At 39.2% G+C, this 26662-nt stretch overlaps 4 protein-coding genes across 4 annotated transcripts; 1 reads left to right on the top strand and 3 right to left on the bottom strand.

Moving 5' to 3' along the window:
* Positions 1-6442: 6442 nt before the first annotated feature.
* LOC119083640 (cold shock domain-containing protein CG9705) lies at positions 6443-7568 on the bottom strand. Its single transcript, XM_037193381.1, has 3 exons — positions 7354-7568; positions 7064-7186; positions 6443-6990 (listed from the first exon to the last, which is right to left on the bottom strand). The coding sequence occupies exons 1-3, from the start codon at positions 7458-7460 to the stop codon at positions 6822-6824; spliced, it is 399 nt and encodes a 132-aa protein (XP_037049276.1). The 5' UTR covers positions 7461-7568; the 3' UTR covers positions 6443-6821.
* A 3150-nt stretch (positions 7569-10718) lies between these two features.
* Positions 10719-11955, bottom strand: LOC119083641 (3-hydroxyacyl-CoA dehydrogenase type-2). The gene is made up of 3 exons (XM_037193382.1): positions 11782-11955; positions 11322-11651; positions 10719-11263 (listed from the first exon to the last, which is right to left on the bottom strand). The coding sequence occupies exons 1-3, from the start codon at positions 11788-11790 to the stop codon at positions 10835-10837; spliced, it is 768 nt and encodes a 255-aa protein (XP_037049277.1). The 5' UTR covers positions 11791-11955; the 3' UTR covers positions 10719-10834.
* A 3481-nt stretch (positions 11956-15436) lies between these two features.
* Positions 15437-19842, top strand: LOC119083705 (putative tRNA (cytidine(32)/guanosine(34)-2'-O)-methyltransferase). The gene is made up of 5 exons (XM_037193493.1): positions 15437-15647; positions 15708-15848; positions 15910-16230; positions 16290-16474; positions 19578-19842. The coding sequence occupies exons 1-5, from the start codon at positions 15527-15529 to the stop codon at positions 19731-19733; spliced, it is 924 nt and encodes a 307-aa protein (XP_037049388.1). The 5' UTR covers positions 15437-15526; the 3' UTR covers positions 19734-19842.
* LOC119083677 (histone deacetylase HDAC1) lies at positions 19748-25749 on the bottom strand. The gene is made up of 5 exons (XM_037193461.1): positions 25523-25749; positions 24999-25111; positions 21164-21281; positions 19980-21095; positions 19748-19904 (listed from the first exon to the last, which is right to left on the bottom strand). Exons 1-5 carry the CDS (start codon positions 25569-25571, stop codon positions 19834-19836), a joined length of 1467 nt encoding a protein of 488 aa, XP_037049356.1. The 5' UTR covers positions 25572-25749; the 3' UTR covers positions 19748-19833.
* Between the last annotated feature and the right edge of the window lie 913 nt (positions 25750-26662).

Raw genomic sequence — 26662 nt, forward strand, 5'->3', positions numbered from 1 at the left:
AGTACTCGAAATCTTGGAAGATGATGTCATCAAGAAACTGGGTTTCAAATTACCCTTTTTCTGGCGTTATGTCGATGACATTCTCACTGCGGTTCCCGTTGACAAAGTCGAAGAAATTGTTTCAAAATTTAACGAGTATAATGAACATCTACAATTTACTGTAGAGAAGGAAAATAATGGAAAAATTTCGTTTTTGGAAGTCATGTGCATTCGAGAAGACAGAAGCGTCAAGACTGATTGGTTTCACAAAGCTACTTGGTCCGGTCGATATTTAAACTTCAAATCGCATCTTCCAATGAGTTATAAACGAAACACCGTTACATTACTTGCTAAGAAAATTTTGGATTTATCCGAGCCTGAATATCATGACAAGAATTTCGATTTGCTAAAAACGACGTTAAGAGAAAATTTGTATCCGATTAAACTAATAGAAGAGTTAGTCAAGTCTGTACGAGATAAGTTTGCTGCTCATACTATTGACAAATTAGATCGAAAAGAGAAATTACCAATTGTTGCTATACCTTATGTTAAAGGCCTTTTCGAAAAGCTGAAATCGGTCTGCAAAGATGACTTATTGTTAGTTGGCAAAAGTAACAACAATTTGAAGATGTCCTTGTTTAGCAAGCTTAAAGACAGCACTCCGAAACTGTTGCAATCCGAATTGATTTACCGTATTCCATGTACTTGTGGTTTCAACTATACCGGGACCACTAAACAGTATTTGAAAGAACGTATTTATCAACACAAATATAATATCAGCATTAAGAACAAAGGACATAGTGCGTTGTGTGAACATGCTATTGAATGTAATCATACTCCGCTTTGGAATCGTGCAAAAAATGTTCATCGAGAGAGTAACAAGAAGAAAAGAGAAGTGCTGGAGATGATTGCCATAAAGAGAACGAAGAATTGTCTTAACAAACAAACGGACTCTATAATGTTGTCTGCAACGTATAACAACATTATCGGTGTGTGATGCGTTTTGTTGAATGATGATTTTGTAATTTTCTGTTGCTGTGTTGATGTTTTCTAATTGCTTGGACTTTATATGATTTTAGATTGTCATTTAGTCGTTTAACTATAGTCGTTTGACTGTTTTCGGTCTCTTTTTGATAAGAGAAGATTTCGTTTTGACCACCGATGTTATGTAAGATTGTCGATTTACCGAATTTGATTTTTATTTAGTTCTAATGTAAAGGAATTTGTCAATTTATTTTAGAATTGGAAATACTGTGACGATAATGTAATTTACTTTAGAATTTGATTTTTGACTTTGAGGTAATTTTACATTTAAACAAAAGTTGTATTGTGTCCAGTGCGCTGATATTTTTTTGATGAATTTTGTTACAGCCACTGATGATGACTTCGATTTGAAGTCGAAATATTTGGCAAATTAAAAGAATAAACTGAACTAATCCGACTTTAAAATACAAAAAAATGTGAATAAGGTATGTCAGAAGTGATTCGAACGTTTTTTCTTTTCTCTCTTTTTTGCTTTGTCTGTCTTTTCTGTCTTTCTTTCTTTCTTCTTCTGTTTCAATGCTGAGTAATAACCCACCCTAACCGTAGAACATATACAGTCACAAAAACCTGCGCCACTGTTGTCCCTGACGAGTTCCTCGGTGTGCCTGTTTTAACTTATAGTTGGTCGATGCTATAAGGACGGGTTTAAAACTGAGGTTTTTGTGACTAGTGGAACGAAACGGTGTCTTTAGGAAGTGTGAAGAAAAGAAAAACAGATGTGACGGACGACCTGACGTTTGATTTGATTTTGGTTTTGAAGAGCTTTGTGCAGCGATGCACTTAGACGTTAGGGGTTGGTCTGATTTCGCTGTTCGCCGCTGTTGGTGCTCACCTGTTATACCTACCACTGATAATTCGCCTTGTTCACTCAGGAAGTGTTTCTTGTGACCACCATGTAGACATTCTGTAGATGTTACAAACGTTTGCAGAAAGTTTTGCATGGAGGTTGCAAAGTAATGTTGATTACAAACGAAGAATGTTTAGTCCATAGGCGTGAAGTCAAATCGCCAAGATTTTATTTTTTGGCGATTCATCACATTTTGGCGTTACTTCACACTCTGTTGATTTGTCTTGGCGTTTCTGCCGATTCTGTCTCTGCTGATTTTTTGATTTTTCTGGCGATTCTTCAGGGAAATCGACAGTCTACTGTTTGAAGCAGAGCTTTGTTTTGAATTTTAATTCCGAAAAGAAACTTTCAGATTTTCCAGAACTGAAATTCCCAAAAATTAGGTTCCACGACTTGGGTGGGTGAGGTCCCATGACTAAAAATGTTTTCAACAGACTTTTGAATTTTTAATAATATCGACCGCGAATCGTGAGTTTTATTTCCATTCACTATATTCGTCCCTCATACATAAGATCTGCGACTCGGTCTACATTTTTAGGTCTTTTTTCCATAGGAAAAAAAGACCTATTGTGGGCACTTCATCTGTCCGTCCGTCTGTCTGTCCGTCCGTCCGTCTGTGTCACAAATAAAATGTGATTGATAAAAGTTAAAATTGCAATGCTACTATGAACAAACCAACACCAGGCAAATCAATTATTATTTGTTATCTGGTAACCAATCGCTCATAGCAGACATAGCAAGTTGAAAGTTTGGTAGTTGTTGGTAGTTGGACCCCCAAAATATTTAGCAGCAGAGACGTTTACCGTTTGAGAGCTACGCACCGAATGACGAAATTATTCTGCCTGCTTGTCTATTTATAACTCAAATATTTGGTAGTTGACTACCACGGTAGTAAATTGCAAAGCTACTATGAGCAAACCAACACCAGGCAAATCAATTATTATTTGTTATCTGGTAACCGATCGCTCATAGCAGACATTGCAACTTGAAAGTTTGGTAGTTGTTGGTAGTTGGACCCCCAAAATATTTTGCAGCAAAGATGTTTCTTCCTCGAAAGATGCACACCGACTGATGAAATTATTCTGCCTGCTGGTCTATTTGTAAATAGAGTATTTGGTAGTTGACTATCAAAGTGGTAGTTGCTAACCAAAGTAGTAGTTGACTACCAAAGTGGTAGTTGACTACCAAAGTGGTAGTTGACTACCAAAGTGGTAGTTGACTACCAAAGTCACCGATAGCAAATAGCAGCTGTACCAGTATTTCCTCGCATAGTTTCGCCCTCGTGTTATCTTCCGTCTTTTGGAAATGAATTTCCAGTCAGGAAACTTCTATTTCTTCTGTTTTACGAAACGAGGTAACATAGAAGAAATTGATGAAATAACTGTCGCTACTCCAATGAATTACTTCAGAAATTTAATTTACAAATAATTGATGACGACATTTTGCGTATGATTGAGGCAATCCCTCAAGATTATATTCCAGACAATGATATCCTTAGGATAGAGCAAAAGAATTGGGATCTCCCAAGGAACAAAGGTAGATTTTCGGAAATGTTTGATTCGAGTGAGCCGACTGTTCGTGCTCGACTACTTGCGTCATCAACTAAAGAGTCTTCAAAGTGGCTGCAGGTGGTTCCATCCAGTTAGTTAGCCTTACTAGCTAATTATGCGAAGAACATAAATGTATTCGTGGAAAGAAGGTTACGAAGGATGGCTTACACGGTCTATCTTGCAATAAAAGCGGAGGATGGATTCCAGAACATGATGAAGTTAATAAAATCTTTTCTCATACATTTTCCTCTGCACGTTTTCCGAATCTGCTACAACCTTCGGGCGACTCTAGAGACGACGGTAAAAGAGTTATTGGTCCTATAATTCAATAGCTTATAACGCTCATAGCTCCGAAATTATAAGCTTTCATGCAAATTCCTTCAAATTAGTTTCTTAGAATTACGTCCTTGACATACCCTGGAAATTTCAGCCAAATCCGCCGGTAAATTCAAAAATTTCGTTGTAACAAAGCAACAAAGTGACAAAAGGTTGGTAAAATTCATCAATTTCAAAATGTATGAAAATCCATTTCTTCATACACATTTCTACAAATTTCTAAGTTTTGCAATTTAATATCTCGGCCAAATCTTTACCTTTTGAGGTGTGTGATAGCTGGGTTACGAATAAAATACTTTGGGGTAGTAGGAGCAAAGGGGGAAAAGTCAAAAAGTTCGTGTCCTCAGTCCTGCGGAAAATTTTTTTTGTCAAATTTTTCAGTGTGAACGGACTTGCGTCACGGCCCTTCACTAACGTTAGAGACACACTACCTTCATCTTATATAAATCAATCATCCAAAAAATCTTACATCCACTGCTTTCGAATCACTAGATTGCATGGGTCCCGGAACAAGTACATTTTTTAAGAAATTGGGTTCATTAACGCAAAAAGCTTCTGGTGAACCACGCTCAATGGATTACCTATTACAAAAGGTTTCTAGAGCAATTCAACGGAGGGACGCTAGTTGCATTTTGGGGACTTTGGGACGTAATAGAGCTGATGAATTTTATTTATTTGTTTTTGAAAAGATCTTTTGTTACTGGTTACGCCTTGCAACCTTTTTTTTCGCTTTTTAATAAACAATTCAATACTCCAATGTTATCCATCTGTGAACTCAACCTGAATTTCTTCTTCTACGTCTGCTAGGAATTTCGCGCCCGTTGATAAACTCGATGTAGAGTGTTTTCCGAGAAGCTAACGCTTCATGAAAAATAATTCCATCACTGCAGAAGGTCCAACTTCTTCCCAGTTCTAGAACTCAAGGATATCAAGCACTTCCATCAGTTTTTTTTTGAACTTTCTCCTGGATTTTGGAAATTTTTGAGGTATCTAGAGCAGAGTGGAGAGCCGAAAAATAAACGTCGCACAGTGTTCCAAAACGTTACTGCCACATTCATAAATCTATTTTTGACATCATTACGTCACTTTGTGACCTCTTTATGTACTGAATTACCCTACAGTAACAGTAGAATTTCGAAAAACCAAGAAAATTTTTTCTTGGTTTTTTGGGTTTTGGAACCCATTTTCCCCTTGAGGGTTTTGTAAATTTTCCTTGTTAAATATAAAAATCCTAAGGACGTTGCAACTTGCATTGAGACACCTCAAGCATATTCCTTATGGTATTTTCTATGTTCCCCTGCCTCTCGCCTTCACTTACTGCTGCAGAAATGTTAGAGACAACGATTTTATTTCATGAGGCTTTTTTGACATTTTTTGGTTATTGATGAAAGTGTGGAATAAGAGATCTGTTTTACAGCGATTGGTGAGCAGGTTGGTTCGGGAACATAGACAATACCATAAGGTGTATGCTTGAGGTGTCTCAATGCAAATTGCAACGTCCTTAGGATTTTTATATTTAACAAGGAAAATTTACAAACCCCTCAAGGGGAAAATGGGCTCCAAAACCCAAAAAACCGAGAAAAATTTTTCTTGGTTTTTCGAAAGTCTACTGTTACTGTAGGGTAATTCGGTACATAAAGGGGTCGCAAAGTGACGAACTGATGTCAAAAATAGATTTATGAATGAGTTAGTAACGTTTTAGAACACTGTGCGTCGGCGGCGTCTAGCCGTCCAAAAAAGGTGTGGCGGCGGCGGCTAAGTACGGCTTAGCCGTTAAAAAAGTTCAGGCGGCGACTGGGCCTAGCCGCCGACCAAAAAGGTCGGCTGGCGGCGGCTGGATGACAAATTTTTGTAATTTTCACGATTTTTGCGATTTTTTTAAACAAATTTTCACGCTTTTCACGAATTTTCGCTCTGTTCACAAATTTTCGCGCTTTTAACGAATTTTTGCGCATTTCATGAAATTTTAAATCTTTTACGAATCGAATTTTCGCAATTTTTACGAATTTTTACGATTTTCATAAAATTTAGGATTTTCACAAGCAAAAGACCATGTCCATCGACAATATTTTCTACAAATTCTTGAAAATTTTCTTAAATTTCTCAATTTTTCTTGGAATGTTGTTTTGAAGAAAAAATAAAAAACTTACGAAAATCATAGTGTAAATATCTTAAAGATAGACATCGCAAGGGACATTAAAAGTAGGGGTACATTCTCAAGTGACGGTACTGTCCCAAAAAACGAATTTAATTTTGTTGGTTTGTGTCGTCTTTTTGTCTTTTTTGGATAAAATATGCACCAGCCGCTGAGTTAGCCGACCTAAACCTCTGGCGGCGGCTTACGACGGCTAGCTGCAATTAGCCGACCAAAATCTCCGGCGGCGGCGGCGGGTCGTTTTGGGTCTAGCCGCCGTTTTTCGGCGGCTGAAATTTGGCGGCTCTCCAGTCTGATCTAGAGGCTAGTTTCTTGAATTCCATCGTTCTTAAGGGTCCATCTTCTTCCCTGATCTGGAAATCAAGGACGACAAACATTTCCATCTGTTTTTTGAGTTCTTGTCTGGATACAAGTAAGTTCGTGAAACTGAACAATGACGTCTAGAGACCTAGAGATCCATTTCTTGTGTCCAGACAAGAGCTCAAAAAAAACAGATGTAAATGCACAAGTCTGGTGACAAAAACGCTCTGCTTTACCTGATTTGGCATATGTCAAATTTAACCGGTTTATTTAACAAATACAAAAACAAAAATGTGAATTTGGCGCCGGTAACACTGCTACAGTAGCGACTTTAATGCAAAAACGTTTTTTTTTTCTATTAATCAATTTATCGAACGCGGAATGACAATTTCAAAATACTTTTTTTCCCTGTTCCCTACTATAGAATACCACTATAGTCATTGGAGTTGTTGTTGTTAATAATTTCTATCAATTTTATGCTTAACTTAGATCGATTAACGGTTTCTCTTCGTTCATTCATTCAAAACAAAAAAAAAACTATTCAACAGTCGAGCATTTGCAGCACGCATGAAAGGAGATTTTTTAGGAAAAACGGAAAATTGTTGGGAAATTATTTGTTGCCGCTTTCGTAGTACTGGTCCTCCCATTTCTTGTGTTTCGTTTCACAGAAATTGATAATTTGACAGTGGACCGCTTGATGTTTTTCGTATTTCGGCGGAATGATGCACAGACGGTATTTCACTTCATCGCCCGGCATTGGCACATATTCACCTTCGATACTGTAACGAAGATTCCAAAATTCAAAGGATTAGTCACTGACGCAACCAAAGCATTTATGAATCCTGAACTCACTCGGAAATATGAACGAAAATGTCGTCACCGCCGCTATGTGGAGTAATGAAACCATGACCTTTTGATCGACAAAATATTTTTATCATTCCCTTCTCGACGGGGTTCTCGAGTGCCCGAGCCGATCTGGAAGTAAGATTTTTGATTTATTTTTTGAAATTATTTGCCAGATGTCCATACGTCAGCCGCTTCGATCAGTGGTCGTACAAAAGTACACATAACCTCAATTTTGTTATTGAAACCAAACAGTGGGTCATGTAACATTATTCATTTCTGATTTGCATGTTACTTACGTGCTAGATGTTCGTGTTCGTCTGGTTATTATTGGACTGGGAAGTGATAAATTAATATTGGAACTTCGATTGGGCGATTCGGATGGTGACGGTGAATTTGAGGACATTGTTTGGGATTGAATTTTCTTAAATTAAACAAAAATGCGAAGAAGAAACTTTTCTTTCGGTATACAGAAACTGCGTTTATGTTTTGATTGAAGGAGAAGTTGAAACGTATGGAACATCTTACGTTGGCGGCAATGCATTTACAAATGTTTTCTCTTACTACACTAACAGAGGGAGACTCTAAAAACTTTGTGAATTTGGCGGGTTTTTTGTTTCTATGTTTTTCAAGGGTTCTCTAAATGACTGGTCTGTAGAAGCAAAAACTACCATCAAAACAATTCCTAGATAGATGATCAAAAACCGAAAACATGCACGTTCCTTAAACTAACCTCAACATAAGGCATTACTTTTCATGGGTTTCGTTTTTCTTTCGTTCCACTTGCATTCCATCACACAGTAGCGTTTGTCGTTTTGTTTCTTCAATTCTACAAGTATGTGTGAGTGAAACGACTCTCTTTACGCTTCTTTGGTTGTGGAGCGATGTAGATCGAACAAATAAACGAAACTTACGAAAAGTAACATGAATTCAATTTATAATAGTACCACGACAGAGTAAAGTTAACCTTTGTTTTTGGTACCTGGCTGTACGTCACATTTTTAACACGCTAAAAAAGACGTTTAGTCCTAGGTACCAGGCATGAGCGCCGCCGAAAATAAGCCGTCGATAAGCCGCCGCCGGCCATTTTTGAGCAAGCTGCGCCGCAGCCGAGCCGGTGCCAAAAACACGGCTCAAGCCGGCTTGAAACGGCGGGAAAATGAAATAAAGATTTCGAAAGGTGAATGGGTGAAATAATTTTGAAAACCGCGATTCCTGTTGATCCTAAGCAGCTCAAGTACTTTTTGAATTTTTTTTACAAAATTAAGAAAATTTTGAAAATTTTCTTGAATTTTCATGAATTTTCCAGAATGGTATATTACGTCCTCGCTTCTAAGTTTGTTGTTTTGGCAAGTATGACCTTTGCGGAACGAGCCGAAGGCGCACAATCAGTTAATTCACAAATTTGAGAAAACTTTTTCGATCTTTGCGAATTTTCTCGATTTTTTAGACCCGTACGAAGTACTGGGGTCTTATAGGTTTACGCATACGTTTGTAACACGTCGAATTGGACTCCCTGAGTAAGGGGAAACCTATTGTGGTTGTCTAGAGATGCCAAATCCGCGAAAAAAAAATGTCCGTCTGTCTGTCCGTCTGTCCGTCTGTCTGTCTGCACGATAACTTGAGTAAAACGCATCCGATTTTGAAAATTCTTTTTTTTCCCGTTTGGTAATGTCAAAAGACAGGCTAAGTTCGAAGATGAGTGATTTTGGATCGACCCCTCCCGAGCTGTGGCCCAATAAGTGCTTTACGGTTTTTCGAAGATATCTCCGGACATTTAAACGTTAAACTTGTAAGTGATACGTCAAATAAAAGGCATTTACAATACCGATCGACAAAAAAAAAGTTTATGGAAATCGGATGACCGACTCGTGAGTTAGATCCCTTGGTGTGGAACAGGCACAGGGCGGCAAGCAGTTTTTGCTTGTAGGTCGGCCACATTTGAACATATTTCGTCTGTTTTAGCTTTATTAGATAGGTATTGACTGTACCAATCAGGGTTATGATTTTATGGAATTTTATGAAATTATGTTGTCCGGAGCGTGAGCTAGGTCTCTTGGAGTGAGCTCTTATCTGGCTACTCGGAAGTACAGTGAACGTGGTGTATTTTGACAATATCTCGAGTAAATTTTGACCGAATTTCATGAATTTTTTTTTGTTTGAAAGGTATTAACGAATGTAAAGCGTCGGTACTATTTTCGGTTTCCTAACAAAATGGCTGCCGGCGGCCATATTGGATTTTATTAAAAGTGATATAAAGTGGGAAAAATGATGCTTAGATAGTTTCTGTTAACATGGAAATAATGTGTTAAGTGTGAGGGGTTTCAGGGATTCCATATATGGACATCTATATATACCTATATACAGCTATATTGAGCTATATACAGGCATATAGAGCTATATAATAGCATATTCCTCTGTGAAATGTTTATTTACAGTGAAATATAGGTAAATATAGCGGTATATAGCTGTTTAAATAGGAATTTATGAAATTTGTCTTCGTACGGGGCTGTCTATATTGCCTCCGGCAATTTATTTGTATATGATAACAAGGCAAAGAGTGGATAATGTAAGTTATTTAAAAGGATTTTTACTTGATTTTCGTGAGCTTTCGATTTCTTCTCGAAAACCATTTTCTTAATGAGTTAAATGATTGTACCGGAGCATGATTTTCCATTTAGTTCAAGTTTTGAGGCAATAAAACTTGACGTGTTAGTGAACCTTAGACTTAGAGACTTGCTTGTAACAAGACCAGTTCCACTTGCACTTTGAACAACCTAATCTACCTACATTTTCGCTTTCCGTACAATTTCATTTTCATGCTTACTAGTTCATTTTCCATGAATTTATCGAAACGTTTTTATTTAAAAAAAAAGGTAAAAGGAACCTCCAGCCGAGCCGTTTTAAGCCGGCTAAAGCCGACTTTTTCGCCGCCGCCGTGAAATTTTTTTCGGCTAGCCGCCGCCGAGGTTTCTCCGTCGGCGCTCATGCCTGCTAGGTACGAAATGTACTATTTCGCAGGGTACGGCAAGTAAAGTTCTTTCCAGCTACTAGTGATGTTAGGACAGCTATTTTTAATTTAAAAAGAAACTACGTAGTCGAGCAGAATGTCATTGGAAAAGTAATTGAAAGTACTTTTGGGGCAGATTAAAATTCAACTACACTGAGAAATGATTAGTTGAAAATATTTGGGGAAAAATTTAGCTATTTCGGCGAGCTTTTACCGGTTCCTCTGCAATGTATCACTACACTTAGTTTACTTGTTCTTCCATCAGTTGTTTCTGTGATACTTCTAACTGTGCCTACACCCATCGACGCGAAAGTGACAGATGCGAAATTTTTCTTTTGTCCTTTGACATAAGGACAAAAGAAAAATTTCGCATCGTTGTTGTGAATCCACAGTAATGTGCTGTAGAGTGTGGATTTGAGCAATATTTCTCAGTACTGTCGCTGTCGGCGAGTCGGTGTTTTTTATTCCGGTTCCTTTCCCAACTATTGTCCTAATTACGTTTTCGGTGACTAGTAGTCGACATGTGACTCGTATACCCTACTCACCCAGTACGATTTTTTTGTATTTTGATTTCGTAGCAATTATACTTTATAGGCCGTCGTCACCTGGGCGAACCCACAATCAGCACCAATTTTAACAAGTAAAAGCGACCGCTCTAACGTTTCCTATTAACATTTTTATTTCTCTCTCATTAAATCACCATTTTTAAATGCATCACCGGAAAGCCACCTCCAAATGTAAAACGAGCGGAAGAAAAGATATTTTCCGATTTACGGTTGCATTCTCAGCGCTCCGTCAAGGCGAATTGTCTCACCATTTATCAACGGATTGTTCACAATCGCCTCGACCAATTGTGCGTATTCTGCGGGATTGCCCAGACGTTTCGGGAACGGTACTGTTTCGGCTAATCCGCGTCGAACGTCGGCAGGAAGTGATGACAACATTGGCGTATCGAATAAACCGGGCGCAATTGTCACAACTCGAATGCCAATCGTGGAAAAGTCTCTAGCAATAGGTAATGTCATGCCAACGACGGCCGCTTTCGAAGCCGAATAGGCAGCTTGGCCAATTTGACCATCGTATGCTGCCACTGAGGCTGTGTTGATAATGACACCACGTTGACCATCACCATTTGGTTCGTTCTGTCCCATAAGTCCAGCTGATAAACGGATTACGTTAAATGTACCAACAGTGTTCACCTGCAACTCAAAGCTGTCTTTTCATATGATCGGACTAACAAATTGACCCAAACGGTACCGTCAAGACACGGCTAAAATCTGCCAGTTTGTGGGGCACGTTCTTTTTAAAATTGTATGCTCTACACGCGACAGCCGTTCCAGCACAATTGACCGAAACATTCAGTCGTCCAAACTTTGATTTTGCAGTTTCAATGGCAGTAGCGACATCCGTTTCTGACGTCACATCAACTGGAACAAATACAACATTGTCTCCGAGTGATTTGGCCACATCGCCGCCGTTCGATGATGGTAGATCGCAGAGAATGACTCTGGCTCCATTCTGAGCGAATCGTTCGGCAGTTGCCCGGCCTAGACCGCTAGCACCACCAGTCACAAGCGCTACAGCACCCTAATGGCAAACGTATTGGATTATTGGCTTTTGGTTGTCACATGAAAGAGCACAAAGTTCAACTGCTTCGTCATGATGAACCAACAGACGACCCTTTTGGTTCCATTTTAATGAAATTGGTGCACATTACCTTAAACATAATTTGGCTCGGATAATTAAATCAACGCAAATGCAATAAGATATTAAAATGTTGCAATGTTTTTAAGCCGCACTATTGATGAACTGTAGTCTAAAAAAAAAACTCGGGACGATGTGTGCGAAGTGACACAAGGTTTCTACTGAAAACAGTAGCCGGTGAAAATCTTGTACAATTTCGGATGATAAGAAAACCAAAAATGTAAAAAAAAACAAAAATAGAGTAAGGTGGCGCTGAAGCAACTACTGATGAAAAGTCGATGAATACGAATATGAAATGTAAGGTCAAGTCTGTGTAAGTAGAATGGGTCGAACCGGGAACATCAGTAAGATGGTTCCAAGGCCAAACGAATTGTCAAATGTCATTCATAGAGACACAACCTCATCAATATTTTATATGAGAACCGATCTCTATGGATGAAATCGTATTCGTTCGGCCAGTGAAAATTCTTGTTTACCACGGTGGGGCTAAACGAATTTTAAATAAACATGTCAACTTCCATCTTGGTTCTTTTCATAGCTGAGTTAGGGTAGGCATGTACTATCCAACGGCACATGTTTCAGGCGCAACCGCTGAGCCGTTTCTGAGAACTAGGAATATCGTCGCCTGGTCCCGTGGAAGTTGCTGGACCAGTGGATGAAACTGGAATCGGTAGGGGGACAAATTCTAGGATCAACCATGTAAAAATTATTTCTCTCGGTAACTTGGTCGCAGAGCAATAGAAGCTGAAAGTCGCAATTTTACCTACTTCAAGGGGTGATGACTCCACGACAAAGCGCCCAACGTAGCACTGTAACAGCGATTCTAGACGAACTTAATGTGCTCTTTCGAATGGCAATAACAAAATTTCGAAAGTGGTCTCGTTTGGTACATTTTCGAAAAAGACACTTTTTTGCTACCCTCGGTGAACTTGGGCTATTTCCATAACTTTTGCCAGTTGACATATTTCAACACAACATACCTTGTTAAATATAGCCTGAATGAAGTCTAAGCTTTCCAATGATACCAAACATGCCATATATGTTTCTCAGCAAGAACTATTTACGATAAAGATTTTGAATCGAGGTCGGGCTACTAGCAAATTTTGGGCAATGGTAAACGAAATTTCTATTTTCATGTTTGTATAAGCAAACATAAGCAAACATTATACGTCTGATAACTCTCCGAAGACAATTAGACGCTAGTAGCCCGACCTCGATGCAAAATCTTTATCGTAAATAGTTCTTGCTGAGAAACATATATGACATGTGAACCCGTGTTTTCGGTCCAGAAATATTATAATTCAGAAGGCAGACTAGGCTCGTTATGTTTGACGAATCCACTTAATTTACTCCAGTATAAAAGTCACGTTGAAAGCGTTTTCTTCTAATCGGTTTATTCTCTACAATCAATTCCGCTGTCGATAAATTCCACATTTAAATTTGCCTATTCGAATGGCCAGTCAATCTGAACCCTCAACGGATTTGATAATGCATATTCTTTCGCCATTCGAGGCGAGACAAACGTATATCTGATCTGTAACCACAACGACCTTTTGCAGTAAGACTTGCTCGTCGTCAAAATCATGCCGTGTCAACGATACATAAATCAAGACAAATGATGTAGCGTACATCACAAATTTTGCATTTTCAGTTGACTTTCAAAATGATTTGTTAAAAAAGATTTGACTTTTTTTGTCATATGATACTGAACAAAGTCTCTTGTAATAACGTTCTCAATCGATAAAAAATATAAAAACTTTTTGTTTGGAACTTAATTGTTGTGGTTCATTTGACTAACCTGAGCTGTTCGCGACGAACCGTTTCCACTGACTGTTACCACCTTTCAGACGCAATGTTTCTTGTTGATCCGGGACGAAGCCGAGGTCAACAATCACACGAAAACGAGACTTTTCAACTTTTATTCCGAGTTTTGTAATGGATTTTATTGCCTGCCCCATGCGAAAATTGACTATTACACGGCTGTTTATCCACTGCGAAAGTGATCCATTACACTAGGGATATTTGGGGTTTATTTCAAGTTGACAGTTCTTTCAAGTAAAATTTGTCTTGCTTTCATTTTATCTTTTTTGTTGAATGAATCGATCGATCGAAAAAGAATGTAAGAAATGTCGGTAAAATAACATTTTTTTGATAGAAATATTGATCGATGAACAGTTATTTCAGAAAAACTTGTTACGCAAGTAATCTGGTTACAACATACTTTTAGAAGAATTCGCAACACACAGAATTGTCGGCCATATTTATTGTAACAATAATTTTGATGTTCCGAAGTAACACTTTATGGCCACACATTTCGTTGTATTTTTCACTTGTAACACTAAAGGCTTTTGCTTACAAACACTGCACTTTGTTGCACATTTCTTTGAAAACATTAAAAAGGACTAACAAAACAATTGCACAAACAATGCGTCTTCATCGATACTAACTGCGAAAAACTATTCAATATCAACATGTCACCAACGCAATTGTAACTACTGTTGCGACAATACTAATGTAACACGAGTGCTGTTTTCGGGATCAATTTTTTAGGAGACGTGTAGCGTGTGAGCTGATTTCGTCAATACACTAGATTTGTTTGTAAACGTTTTATCGGAAGAACAGATTTATTTTTGTTTTGTTGATGTTGGTTTATTGAGATACTGAATTTATGTAGAATTTCTGCAGAACAGCCGTGTAATAGTCAATTTTCGCATGAGCAGGCAATAAACCAGAATACGTTGGATGCTGCGACGTAATTCATTGCTCTCGGACACAATTTTGTAGAACTCACAAACTCACTCGTGTTTTTGAGCAACAAGCTTCGGTAACTGTTTTCTCGACAAGTGTAGTGGCATACCTCGCCTTCGGCTCGGATATGCAAACCCTACACTTGCCTCGAAAACAGTTACCGAAGCTTGTTGCTCAAAAACTTACTCGTGAGTTTGCTCGTACCACAAAATTGTGTCCTTGTGTAATGAATTACTTTCGCAGCATCCAACGTAATCTACTATTACATCGTTTTGAAACCTAAGCCAATTTTCTTGTTTGCCCTGGGTATGTAATAAACCACTTACGACCTTTGGGAAAACAAAAGCATGTAATAGTACATTTCGTACCTAGGACTAAAAGTCTTTTTTAGCGTGTGAGAAGTTTCCAGACAGAGCCGAAGGACTTCGTCGCACTTTTTCTCCGTCCAATATGGAAAATACTATTCGTACCTAGGACTAAAAGTCTTTTTTAGCGTATTCGATTCCAGAGCCTTCGGCTTTGTCTGGAAACTTCTCACACGCTAAAAAAGACTTTTAGTACTAGGTACGAAAAATGTACTATTACATGACTAAGGGATAAAAAGATGAAAAGTAGAGTTTTCGTGTGAATTTTGTTGATCCGAGGCGAAGCCGAGTTTCAAGTCCTACTTTCGGCGCCCTCAGCATGTAAAACCCATTACATAACTGGGGATAAAAAGATGAAAATTCTCGTTTTCGTGTGTTTATTGACCTCGGCTACGCCTCGGATCAACAAAATTCACACGAAAACTGTACTTTTCATCTTTTTATCCCTAGTCATGTACTACTCAAAATCGAGCTTTAAAAACCCACAATGCAGACCATATGGTAACACGAGACCTAGAGCAATCCGTGAACGTAGAATTCCATATTTGTTTACAAAAATATTTACACGAGGATCCGATGACGTTTCCACCTTTGGCCTGAGTGTCACTTCTTCGAGCTCCGTCTAGTTATCCATATTCAAAGAAAATGGGCAAAACATCGAAAGACAAACGCGACATATACTACCGATTGGCAAAAGAAGAGGGTTGGCGAGCAAGAAGTGCATTCAAATTGATTCACATCGATCAGGTGTTTCATATTTTGGACGGTGAGAAGAGAGCAATGTTGTCACTTGAGTGTTTGTGTACAAACGGTAACGTCGTTTTAGGAGTGACTCGAGTGGTTGATTTGTGTGCGGCACCGGGTAGCTGGAGTCAAGTTTTATCGAAGAAATTGTACGAGGGCAGTTCGAGTCCGGATGATGTTAAAATCGTTGCTGTCGATCTTCAGGCAATGGCACCATTACCGGGTGAGTGTCGCCTTTCCTTTCACATTCTATCATTATTGAGAACGTCCGAGGGTACTTTTAGGAGTCAAACAACTGCAAGGCGACATAACGAAAATCAGTACGGCCCGCGAGATTATCGACTACTTTGATAACGCAAAAGCTCAACTTGTCATCTGCGACGGAGCACCAGACGTCACCGGACTCCACGACATCGACGAATACATTCAATCGCAACTACTTCTGGCTGCACTCAGTATCACGACACATGTCCTCGAACTGGGCGGCACATTTGTAGCGAAAATATTTCGCGGAAAGGACACCACGCTGCTGTACTCACAGTTGAAGATCTTTTTCCGAAAAGTTTCCATCACAAAACCGGCCAGTTCGCGGAACTCGAGCATTGGTAATTGTGCAGACACCATGCTCTTTCGAAAAGATTCACGATGTGTCTTGTCTTTCCAGAGGCGTTTGTCGTATGCCAAAATTACCATCCACCGGATGGTTACGTTCCGCAAATGATAAATCCCTTGGCTGATGTGAAGGTGATTGTTGGTGAAACAGAGTCGCCGGTCAATAAACAAATTATTCCGTTTGTGGTGTGCGGTGACTTGCGGGGATATGATTCGGATATGTCTTACAGTTTGGCGGTAAGTTTACGTTTCTTCCTTTTTACTTGAAACGAATCGCCCGTCTCCAAGGTGTCTTGACCTTTCACCAGCATATTTGTCGAGTGTGTCACTTCGAACTGAGTATTTGCATGCGAATGATAGAAGATCTATTACTTGAACATCAGGTTTACCATTCGCTTTACAAATTCAAAGACAAAAATTCTCAGAAATTCAAATGGTTGCGATATAGTCCGGGCTGCTTGTCAAAAAACTTCGTCGAGCTCGCTAGGGAGTTTTAATATATTTTGACTGGGGAATCAAAGTTTCCGAATGAATTCTTTTTTCGGGGCTCATGAACCGGTAATAACAGATAAAAATCGGTTTTTCGGTAAAACCTACAACTCCAATATCTCCGTCAAATCTTAATAATTTTTGATGATCTTGACCGATTTTGAAAGTTTGATTCAATTACTAAAACTCATAGAATAAGTTCCAGGACCAGAATAGCCCGGGTTAGCGAGGATTCCCGGAAAAAGGTCTTAAAATACCGCTAACTTTGAGACTCATTTCCCTGGCCACTTACTAATCAATTTTGATGAATGTAGAGTTTTTGGAAAGGTAATCTCATACCCTATCTACGATAGATGGCCGTTCTCTGACATGTCAACAGGGCCTTATATTTGATATAAATTTCATAAATTATCCAAATTTCACAAATGTTCATTGATTCTTTAAATTTCACTAATTTCTCTCATTTTCACCATTTTTCACCAAATTTCAATATTTCTCTTCTTTCCTGGCTTATTTAAAGTGATGAAAAATCAGTAGAGATATCAATTCGTTAGTCAGGGCGCCGGTTCCAGTGAATTTAAGAATTCCTAACTTGACAGTTGTCACCTTAGTGCTTGATTTCCACTTATCAAAAAAGTAAGAGAGATAAAATTGTTTTTTTTTTTCAATTTTTGTTTTGTTTACTTGACAGCTAGCTCTCTCACGGCTCGCTCAGATATTACTTTTTGTTGAGTGGACATCATACTTCAAAGTTGAAAATCGTATGGACCCTTAACTGTCAAGTTACGAATTCTTAAATTCACGAGAATGGGCGCCCTGAGTTCCTAATTTACCACGAAAAGAAAAATGTACAGTCCAATTTCGAGGCTAATTTATTTCATGTTTCAACAGACAATCTTCCAGTGTCTAATATTAGAAAACGTTTTTTTTTTTGAGAAATTAAACGAAACTTAACGAAATTGAGTGAAAGTTGGTGAAATTTTGTGAAAGTTTAGTCGAATTTTCGAATTTGTTTACAGAGCATTTCCACGGGGCTTTTATCATCTGACCTACAACGCATAAAAGCCTTTCAAACAATTTTTTTATTTTTAAAATATGAAAATTAACTGTGGGTTCCACTCAACAAAGCATACTCCGTGAGAGAGCCGTAAGAGAGCGCGCTGTCAAGTAAACAATGCAAAAATTTAAAAAAATCAATTTTATGACTCACACGGAGTTTTTTTTTGTTAGTGGAAATCAAGCCTTATGGTTTTTATGTTTGCCATTTTTCATATTTAAAAAATAAAATATTTGTTTGTAGGGCAGAGAAGAAAAGCTATCTCGACAATTAAATTTATTATAAAGTTACCTGTCGCTAAGACCAATTAATTTTCATCAAAACCTCATCATGACATTACTAGTAACCGACAGAGCCCTGTGGAAAGACTCTGTAAACAAATTTGAAAATTCGACTAAACTTTCAAAAAATTTCACCAACTTTCACTCAATTTCGCTAAGTTTCATTAAATTTCACTAATTACACCAATTTTCACTAAATTTCACTAATTTCTCTAAAAAGTTTTGTAATATTAGGCCTTCTTGCAAAATATCAGGAGCCTGAGCTCCAGGAAGCATCAGTACTTTCCTAAAACTTTTTCCTAGAACTAATTCATCGAAAAGTGTGAGAACTCAAGGATAACAACAACAAGCATTTCCATTAGTTCATTTTAGTTTCCTCTGGATTTGAAAGATTGAAATGTATGGAGGTCAGTTCCTAGAATTCCATCACACCAAAACGTCCATCTTCTTAACAGTGCTAGAACTCTAGGATAAGAAGGACTTCCTTCGTTTTTTTTAAACTCTCTTCTGAGCTTACGGAAAGATCGAGATGTCAGTTCCTGGAATTCTATCACTCCAAAGGGTTCAATGGATATTTTAGGTATTCAATCAGCCTTTCAGAATTCGTTGAGATCATTTTTTCTCCTTTCATATGCCAATTTATTCCACATTTTACAATTTTTCATTGGTAAATCAGGTGAGATCATCAAAAAGTATGTAGATTTAATGGAAATATTGGAGTTGTGGTTTTTACCGGTCTATGAGGTAAAAAATTTAGTTAGAAAACTTTGACCTCCCAATGAAATCCAATTGTCAATATATTAGAACTCGCTAGTGAGCGAGATGACATAACAGCCCGGACTAGACACAGAGAATTGATCTTGCAAACTTATAAAAATTGAAAATCGGAACCGGTCATGCGTCAATACAATTCCAGATCTGAAAAATTAGATCCATCTGTCTTCTGAAAGGGCGCGATAGTGAATGCAAATAACATGGTTGTAAACTCAGAGTAATTATAATTACTCTAAGGTTGTAAACCAGAGTCAACGCTTTTCCGTTACTTTGACTCTGTGAGCATGTGAACTTCAGCATGGCGTGTTAACCGAAAGTTTAGCTTCAAATTCACTTAGTCTTTACGGTAGGCATACGATAGTGGATTTCACTATCTATGCTGTCCAACAACCATGTCATTTGAGTCCGCTGTTTTGGGCTTGTTCGCAAGATGATTGCATTTATTTCCAAGATAACATAGTTAACCAGTTCCAAGGCTGGCTTATGAAAAGCGAATGCATTGGATAAATACAGATGGTCTTGCCGCCGACACGAGGAGAGCTTAGAATTGATTTCGGTCGAATTAATTTGATGGAATGGCATCAACGAAATGGTTTTTTATTTGTCGACCACATTTGTGGACCTTACTATCCTTTGGTTCACATGCTTTTTCAAACTTTCACTTCCCCAATTCTCGCAATGATCTCAACCTTTGAAAGCAAGTTTTTTTTAAAATTTTCTTTTGTTCATTAATTTCCAGAGCGACCCGTCCAAAGTCTACGAGTTCAAGGAAGTGGTCCAATCACCGATCTCGCCAGCGTACAAAGAGATTTTGGACAAAACGAAGAGTATCTCGCTGAAGCATCAAGGTATTGTAGTGGATGCGAATGTGGTACCACACGACGATCTCAAATAAAGGAAAACGTTTTGTACGGCAATTTGCTGTTTTATTTAGCAAGTCAATTCTCGAATAAATAAAAAATGAGGAAAAAAATGAGTTAAACGGAAAAGTTCATTTATGCGACCATTGCCGGTTCCTTTTTCGGCTCCTCTGTCGGTTTGGCTTCTTCGCTCTCGACTGTTTCCACTGCAACAATATTGAAAAGGGGAAAAAATTAGAATTCCGAATAGTTCAACGGAATCTCCTTCCTTCAATACTCACTTTTCGTTTCCTTCTCTTCTTTCGCCTCCAAATCTGGTTTCACATCGTTTGATTTGTCCAAGCGCGGCCGCTTCCTTTGTGTCTTGAATGATCGACTGTCGCGACGTCCGCCGTCACCCTCATCTTCTGAATCCGAAAATTCATTTTCCGGCACGATTCGCTTGTCCTTATCACTCTGTGGCAGTCTTTCATCTTTGTCAATTTTATCCTCGTCGTCCGATTCGTCGTTCACCGCATCTTCCGGTATTGCCTGCACTTGTACACCGGGCGCATGCGGAAGCATGCGCAGATTTTCGAACAAACGATTCTTGATCTTCTCCAAATATTCGGCCGTATTTTGATTCGACATGTTGCTCGGACTGATATGCAATTTGAAGTCGGGCCCGAAATATTCGAAATAATCGTTGTACGGCAGTTCGTTGGCTATTTCAACGCCAAGCGCTACCGACGTTTCATACGTCCAGCAGCGTGACACATTTCGGATTGTGTAGCCACCGCCGCCAACCATTAGGAACGGCAGATTGTATTTCTTGACAAATTCTACGCACTTTCCATGGCCCTTGACCGTCAAATTAAAACAGCCCAATCGATCGCCCGTCAACGAATCGGCACCGCATTGTAATACTACAGCTGATGGCTGGAATGTCTCCATGACTTTCGATATAATTGGAACGAATATCGAATCGTATGCATCATCGTCCATGCCGTCACGTAACGGTATATTGACGGCATAATATTTTCCTTTGCCGGCCCCAATGTCCCTCAGATCGCCAGTGCCCGGAAAGTATTCGCCGTATTTGTGAAACGATACGGTCATCACACGGTCTGTGGTATAAAATGCTTCCTCTACTCCGTCACCGTGATGCACATCAATGTCGATGTACAGAACGCGTTGATGATACTTCAGCAACTCCAAAATGCCCAACACAATGTCGTTCACATAACAGAAACCAGACGCCTCCGATTTTTTCGCATGATGGAGTCCACCGCCCCAATTGATGCAGATCTCGGACGCTTGTTTGTTCAGCTTAACAGCGGCAGCCACCGATCCACCAGCCGATAATTGACAAAATTCATACAATCCATCGAATACGGGACAATCTTCACCAACATTAACTGGAAAGATGGTTCGGTTTTCGTGCTATGACAAGGAACAACAAGCAAACAAATTGAATTCGACTTACATCTCTGCATCTGCTTGTTGTACTCGGACATATTATCCGGGCGAATCGATCGTAGAAAGCGGATGTAATCATCCGAATGGAATTTTGTCATTTCGTCAGCAGTGGCTTTGTGAGGTCGCTGTTGGAATAGAAAGGAAATTGATACATATCGGTTCGGTTCATCTCGAGGGAGCAATGTATGAATTTGGATGGAAAAGTTCTAGTTACAATGATGAGATTTTGCGTCTAAGAGAGAGACCGACATAGGTCCATCTGGTAAGTTTATAATCAAATCAATCAATTTCGACGAGCTTTTTTGATGACGGGGTATGATTGGACTTTTCGAACTAAATGTTTTTCTTTGGTGTTTTGAACCGGTAAATAACGGAGAAATTCAGAATCGGTCGAGGTGTAAGGCAGGGTGACACCATTTCACCGAAAAATTATTCACGGCGATTCTGCAGAGTGTTTTCAGGAAGTTAAACTGGAGTAAAATGGGAATAAAGATAAATGGAGAGTACGTGAGCAATCTCCGCTTCGCTGATGACATTGTACCGATAGCAGCGAATCTAGGTCAGGCTCAGCTTATGCTACAACAGTTAAGTGAAGAGGCAAGCAAAGTAGGCCTCAAGATCAGGCATGAGCGCCGACGGAGAAACCTCGGCGGCGGCTAGCCGAAAAAAATTTCTCGGCGGCGGCAAAAAAATCGGCTTGAGCCGGCTTAAAACGGCTCGGCTGGAGGTTCCTTTTAACTTTTTTTCAAAATAAAAACGTTTAGATAAATTCATGGAAAATGAACTAGTAAGCATGAAAATGAAATTGTACGGAAAGCGAAAATGTAGGTAGATTAGGTTGTTCAAAGTGAAAGTGGAACTGGTCTTGTTACAAGCAAGTCTCTAAGTCTAAGGTTCACTAACACGTCAAGTTTTATTGCCTCAAAACTTGAACTAAATGGAAAATCATGCTCCGGTACACTCATTTAACTCATTAAGAAAATGGTTTTCGAGAAGAAATCGAAAGCTCACGAAAATCAAGTAAAAATTGAAAAGAAAAAAAAATCGAGAAAATTCGCAAAGATCGATAAAGTTTTCTCAAATTTGTGAATTAACTGATTGTGCGCCTTCGGCTCGTTCCGCACAGGTCATACTTGCCAAAACAACAAACTTAGAAGCGAGGACGTAATATACCATTCTGGAAAATTCATGAAAATTCAAGAAAAAAAAAATTCAAAAAGTACTTGAGCTGCTTAGGATCAACAGGAATCTCGGTTTTCAAAATTTCACCCATTCACCTTTCGAAATCTTTATTTCATTTTCCAGCCGTTTCAAGCCGGCTTGAGCCGTGTTTTTGGCACCGGCTCGGCTGCGGCGCGGCTTGCTCAAAAATGCCAGGCGGCGGCTTAATCGGCGGCTTATTCTCGGCGGCGCTCATGCCTGCTCAAGATGAACTTATCGAAAACAAAAGTCATGACCAACATCAGGGGCGATAGAGACATCAAAATTGGTGACACTGTCATTGAACGAGTCGACAGCTACGTATATCTAGGACATAAACTGAAGTTAGGTCTGGACAACCAGACTGCAAAAATAAGACGTAGGTCTTGCATGGGCAGCGTTCGGAAGACTCAGACTAATTTTCAAAAGCAAAATGAATAACAGTCTGAAACGCAAAGTGTTCGACACTTGTGTCCTTCCAGTGCTCACTTATGGAGCGGAAACGTTAACTTTAACGAAAGCATCCGAAGATGAATTGAGAGTGACACAAAAAGCCATGGAACGGAGTATGCTTGGAATAACACTCAGAGACAGAATGACGAATCAATGGATTCGACAACAAACCAGGGTCGTTGATGTCATGGAAAGAAAAGCATCTCTGAAATGGAGCTGGGCGAGACATATTGCAAGAATGACAGACGAACGTTGCACCAAAAAGATCATGAACTGGCGACCATATAAAAGACGAACTATAGGTAGACCACCAGAGAGATGGACAAACGGAATTAAGAATATTGCAGGTACAAACTGGCAGCAAATGGCAATGGATCGTACGAAATGGAAAGAAGTTGGAGAGGCCTACATCCAGCAGTGGATAGAAACAGGCTGAAAAAGAAGAAGAAGAAGAAGAAGAAATAACGGTAAATACCGGTTTTTGTGTAAAACTTTAGAGTCATATCGCCAAGACTTCAGGCGATTGGGGAACAAGCGGTCTCCGATTTTAATGAGTGATAGCTCGTTGGATTCGTCTTTCAATTCTAGGAAACACGTATCTTTCACTTTTTCTTAAAAAAAAAATGTTTTCTCTGAAAAACGCTCAAAAGTGAAGACATGTCAGAGGGTGCCGAAAACAGTTTTTCGGCAATAGCTCAAGAAACAATTATTTTAAATTGTTGTAATGTTGTACGAATGTCGGCCTTGGAAAGACCTACAGGTAGAGTATACGCTCCGATTGGTGCTAGTTGATCCACGAGAGGTACGACTAAAAATGTAGTGAATGTTCAGAGAGTCCGCCTTCTCTGCAGCTTCGATGTTCCACGAAACTGAGTATGGGTCGTTGTAGCTGGTCTCACCCACTATCGTTGCACATATAAATGAACCCAGTACTTTTGTGCTGCAAGCCCACAGAAGTGTTGGAAAAAAAGTTGGTGCCAAAATGCAAATTTTTTCCTTCTTTCCGGGGGCTCAACAGCTGGAACAGCATCTGGAACAGTACTACGGCAATCATTGTTTATTGTCTACTATTGATATTACTAACACTGGATCTGATATATTCGTGGCATAGCGACGCGTTTTTGTATCGATAACGTAAAAGAATGGTAGACGATAAAAAATGACTGCCATAGTACCGTTCCAGATGCTGTTCCAGCTGTAGAGTCCCCGGAAAGAAGGAAAAAATTTGCATTTTGGCACCAACTTTTTTTCCAACACTTCTGTGGGCTTGCAGCCCAAAAGTACTGGGTTCATTTATATGTGCAACGATAGTGGGTGAGGCCAGCTACAACACCCCATACTCAGTTCCGCGGAATATCGAGACTGCAGAGAAGGCGGACTCTCCGAACATTCACTATATTTCTAGTCATAACTCTAGTGGATCAACTAGCACCAAGCGCTGCGTATACTCCACCTGTACGTCTTTTCAAGGCAGACAATCGTACAACATTACAACAATTTAAAATAATTTTTTCTTGAGTTATTGTCGAAAAACTGTTTTCGGTACCCTCTGACATGTCTTCACTTTTGAACGCTTTTCACAGAAATCAAATTTTTTTAAAGAAAAAGTGAAAGATACGTGTTTCCTAGAATTGAAAGACGAAACCAACGAGCTATCACTCATTAAACTCGGAGACCGCTTGTTCCCAAAGTTAAAAAAAATTGCCTGAAGATTTGGCGATATGACTCTTAAAAGTGAAACATCTCCGTCAAAACTGAATATATTTTTATGGTTTGACCGGAATCTGAAAGGTCGGTTCAATACCTATTATCGCTGAATTATCCTGGGTTCACTGAAAAGTGTACCGGCTTTGAACTCAATTTCGCTGGTCATCTCTAAATCAAATCTGAGGTTAAGATTCGCGTTGGAAAGCTAACTTCAAATTTGACCGAAAAGTGCCGTTTCTCTGATAGCCGGCTCATCCTCTGTCCTGATCATATCGAAGCTAAGGCGATAACTGGAAAACTCTAATTTCCTCCCGACTTGTGACTCGTCTGACATTTCACATCGAATTATGTTCGATTCCATAAAAGACTTCCGATGAATCTCGCACGAAAAAAAAAATCATTTCCGTGTTGCATCGCCGCAACAAGCAAACAACGCACTATCACACCATAATGCAGTCGATAGAAAGCATGGTTATACTCACGTAAATCTCCATTTTCCTGTAAAGTCCATAGTTTAACAGTAAATTGTGTGTCATACGTATGCGATGCGGTTTCATCGGATGCCCTTGTCCATAGTAATAGTTTCCGATATCACCTGGAAAATGTTCGGGGATTGTAAATGATGGTTGGGTTCAGAATTCGATTTTAAAATTTTTAAATCAATTGTCACTCGGTGTGACTGGCCGTCGGCCATTGTGGTGCTGCATTCGTACAACCGTAGCTTCGTGCGTTGTAAATATTATAAACACAAAAACTACGGTTGCCAGTGTGGACTCGCCCCGAGTGACTATTGACTTTAAAATGTTGAAAATGTTGAACGCGCCAAGTAAGTTGGTAAAAAATTAAAGGACAAATAGGTCCAGTGTTCAATAAAAATGCCGGGCTAGCGACGAATAAAACCAGGCGTAACGCCTTTGTGCATTTAACACTTCGAGTAAATGAAAATTCGGAGGGAATCCAGAGATGAGAAAACATTTTTATTTAAAACAATTTAAAATTCACTCACTGTCGTAGTAGTAACATACTCTCTTCTTACTATGCGCTTGCATAGACATTGTTAACGTAAATTTAAAACAAAACTGTGTTTCTCCCGTCGATATTTATGTTGAATCTTTTATCAAAACGACGCCGACTTTCACTTCAATATAATGCTACCTCTGCTACTTTGGACATTGAGAGAAAGAAGTGTGTATGTACCAACTGTCAAATGGAACGGTGCTACGGATGTGTGCATGTGTGTGGTGGCAAAGGTCGTGAAGTTGGTTGCGGTAAACATTGATCCACTATGGTTTCGTACTACAGAGCAGTACTAGATGTATGTGTCACTCGTGTCACTCTATGATATTTTCATAACCAATTTGACGCGCAATTTAATATAAAATGACGAGGTAACAACCCAAGGCTGTATACTTTGGGGATGTCACGCAGATACAGATTATCGGGTTACACACCACAGTCGATGATAAAACAGCCGATTCCATACAAAAATTCACATACTCTGATGATTCTCGTCGTCTTGATGATGTGGTGAATTTGTTTACATGTAAAATCATCAGAAGTGGTGTGTTACCGCGTATAGAGTGTTATGATGAAAGAGATAGAAATATTTTGACAAGTACCCCAAGGCAACTTATAATAAACTGGTCTTCGGTCCTCTCGCTCTCAACGTAACACGTTGAAAGAGAAAGCAATATTTTGACAAGTACCCCAAGAGCTCGTTCTTCTCGTCGACTATTTGGATCATGCACTGGAAATGTTGCTCGGCTTTTTTCAGACGTGGAATAAGTACAGTTGGCCCGGTCTCATCGATCCGAAAGATTATTAGGACGCAATGACAGCGTGTCGGTACAGTGAAGGAAGTGAAGATCATGCCCAGGAAACCATTCAATACTATTACGAGGCATATGAGGAGACGCCTGATGCAATTCATATGATCAAAGAAATGGTCGAACTGGATGGTCGATCTTAGAAAAGCGCACTGTAGACTGTGCGAAAATATTTTTTTCTGACTTTTCATTGCGTCGAATGAATTCTGAATGAGTGATGTTCGTCATGGTCAAATAAATTTCTAAGAAACAAAATAGTTCTGTTGTCAGTTGTTTTTGGCACCTTCTTCCTCTTCATTTTGTATATAAGTCCACTTCGG

This window comes from Bradysia coprophila, unplaced genomic scaffold (genome assembly GCF_014529535.1).
Source record: "Bradysia coprophila strain Holo2 unplaced genomic scaffold, BU_Bcop_v1 contig_70, whole genome shotgun sequence".
Lineage (NCBI taxonomy): Eukaryota > Metazoa > Arthropoda > Insecta > Diptera > Sciaridae > Bradysia > Bradysia coprophila.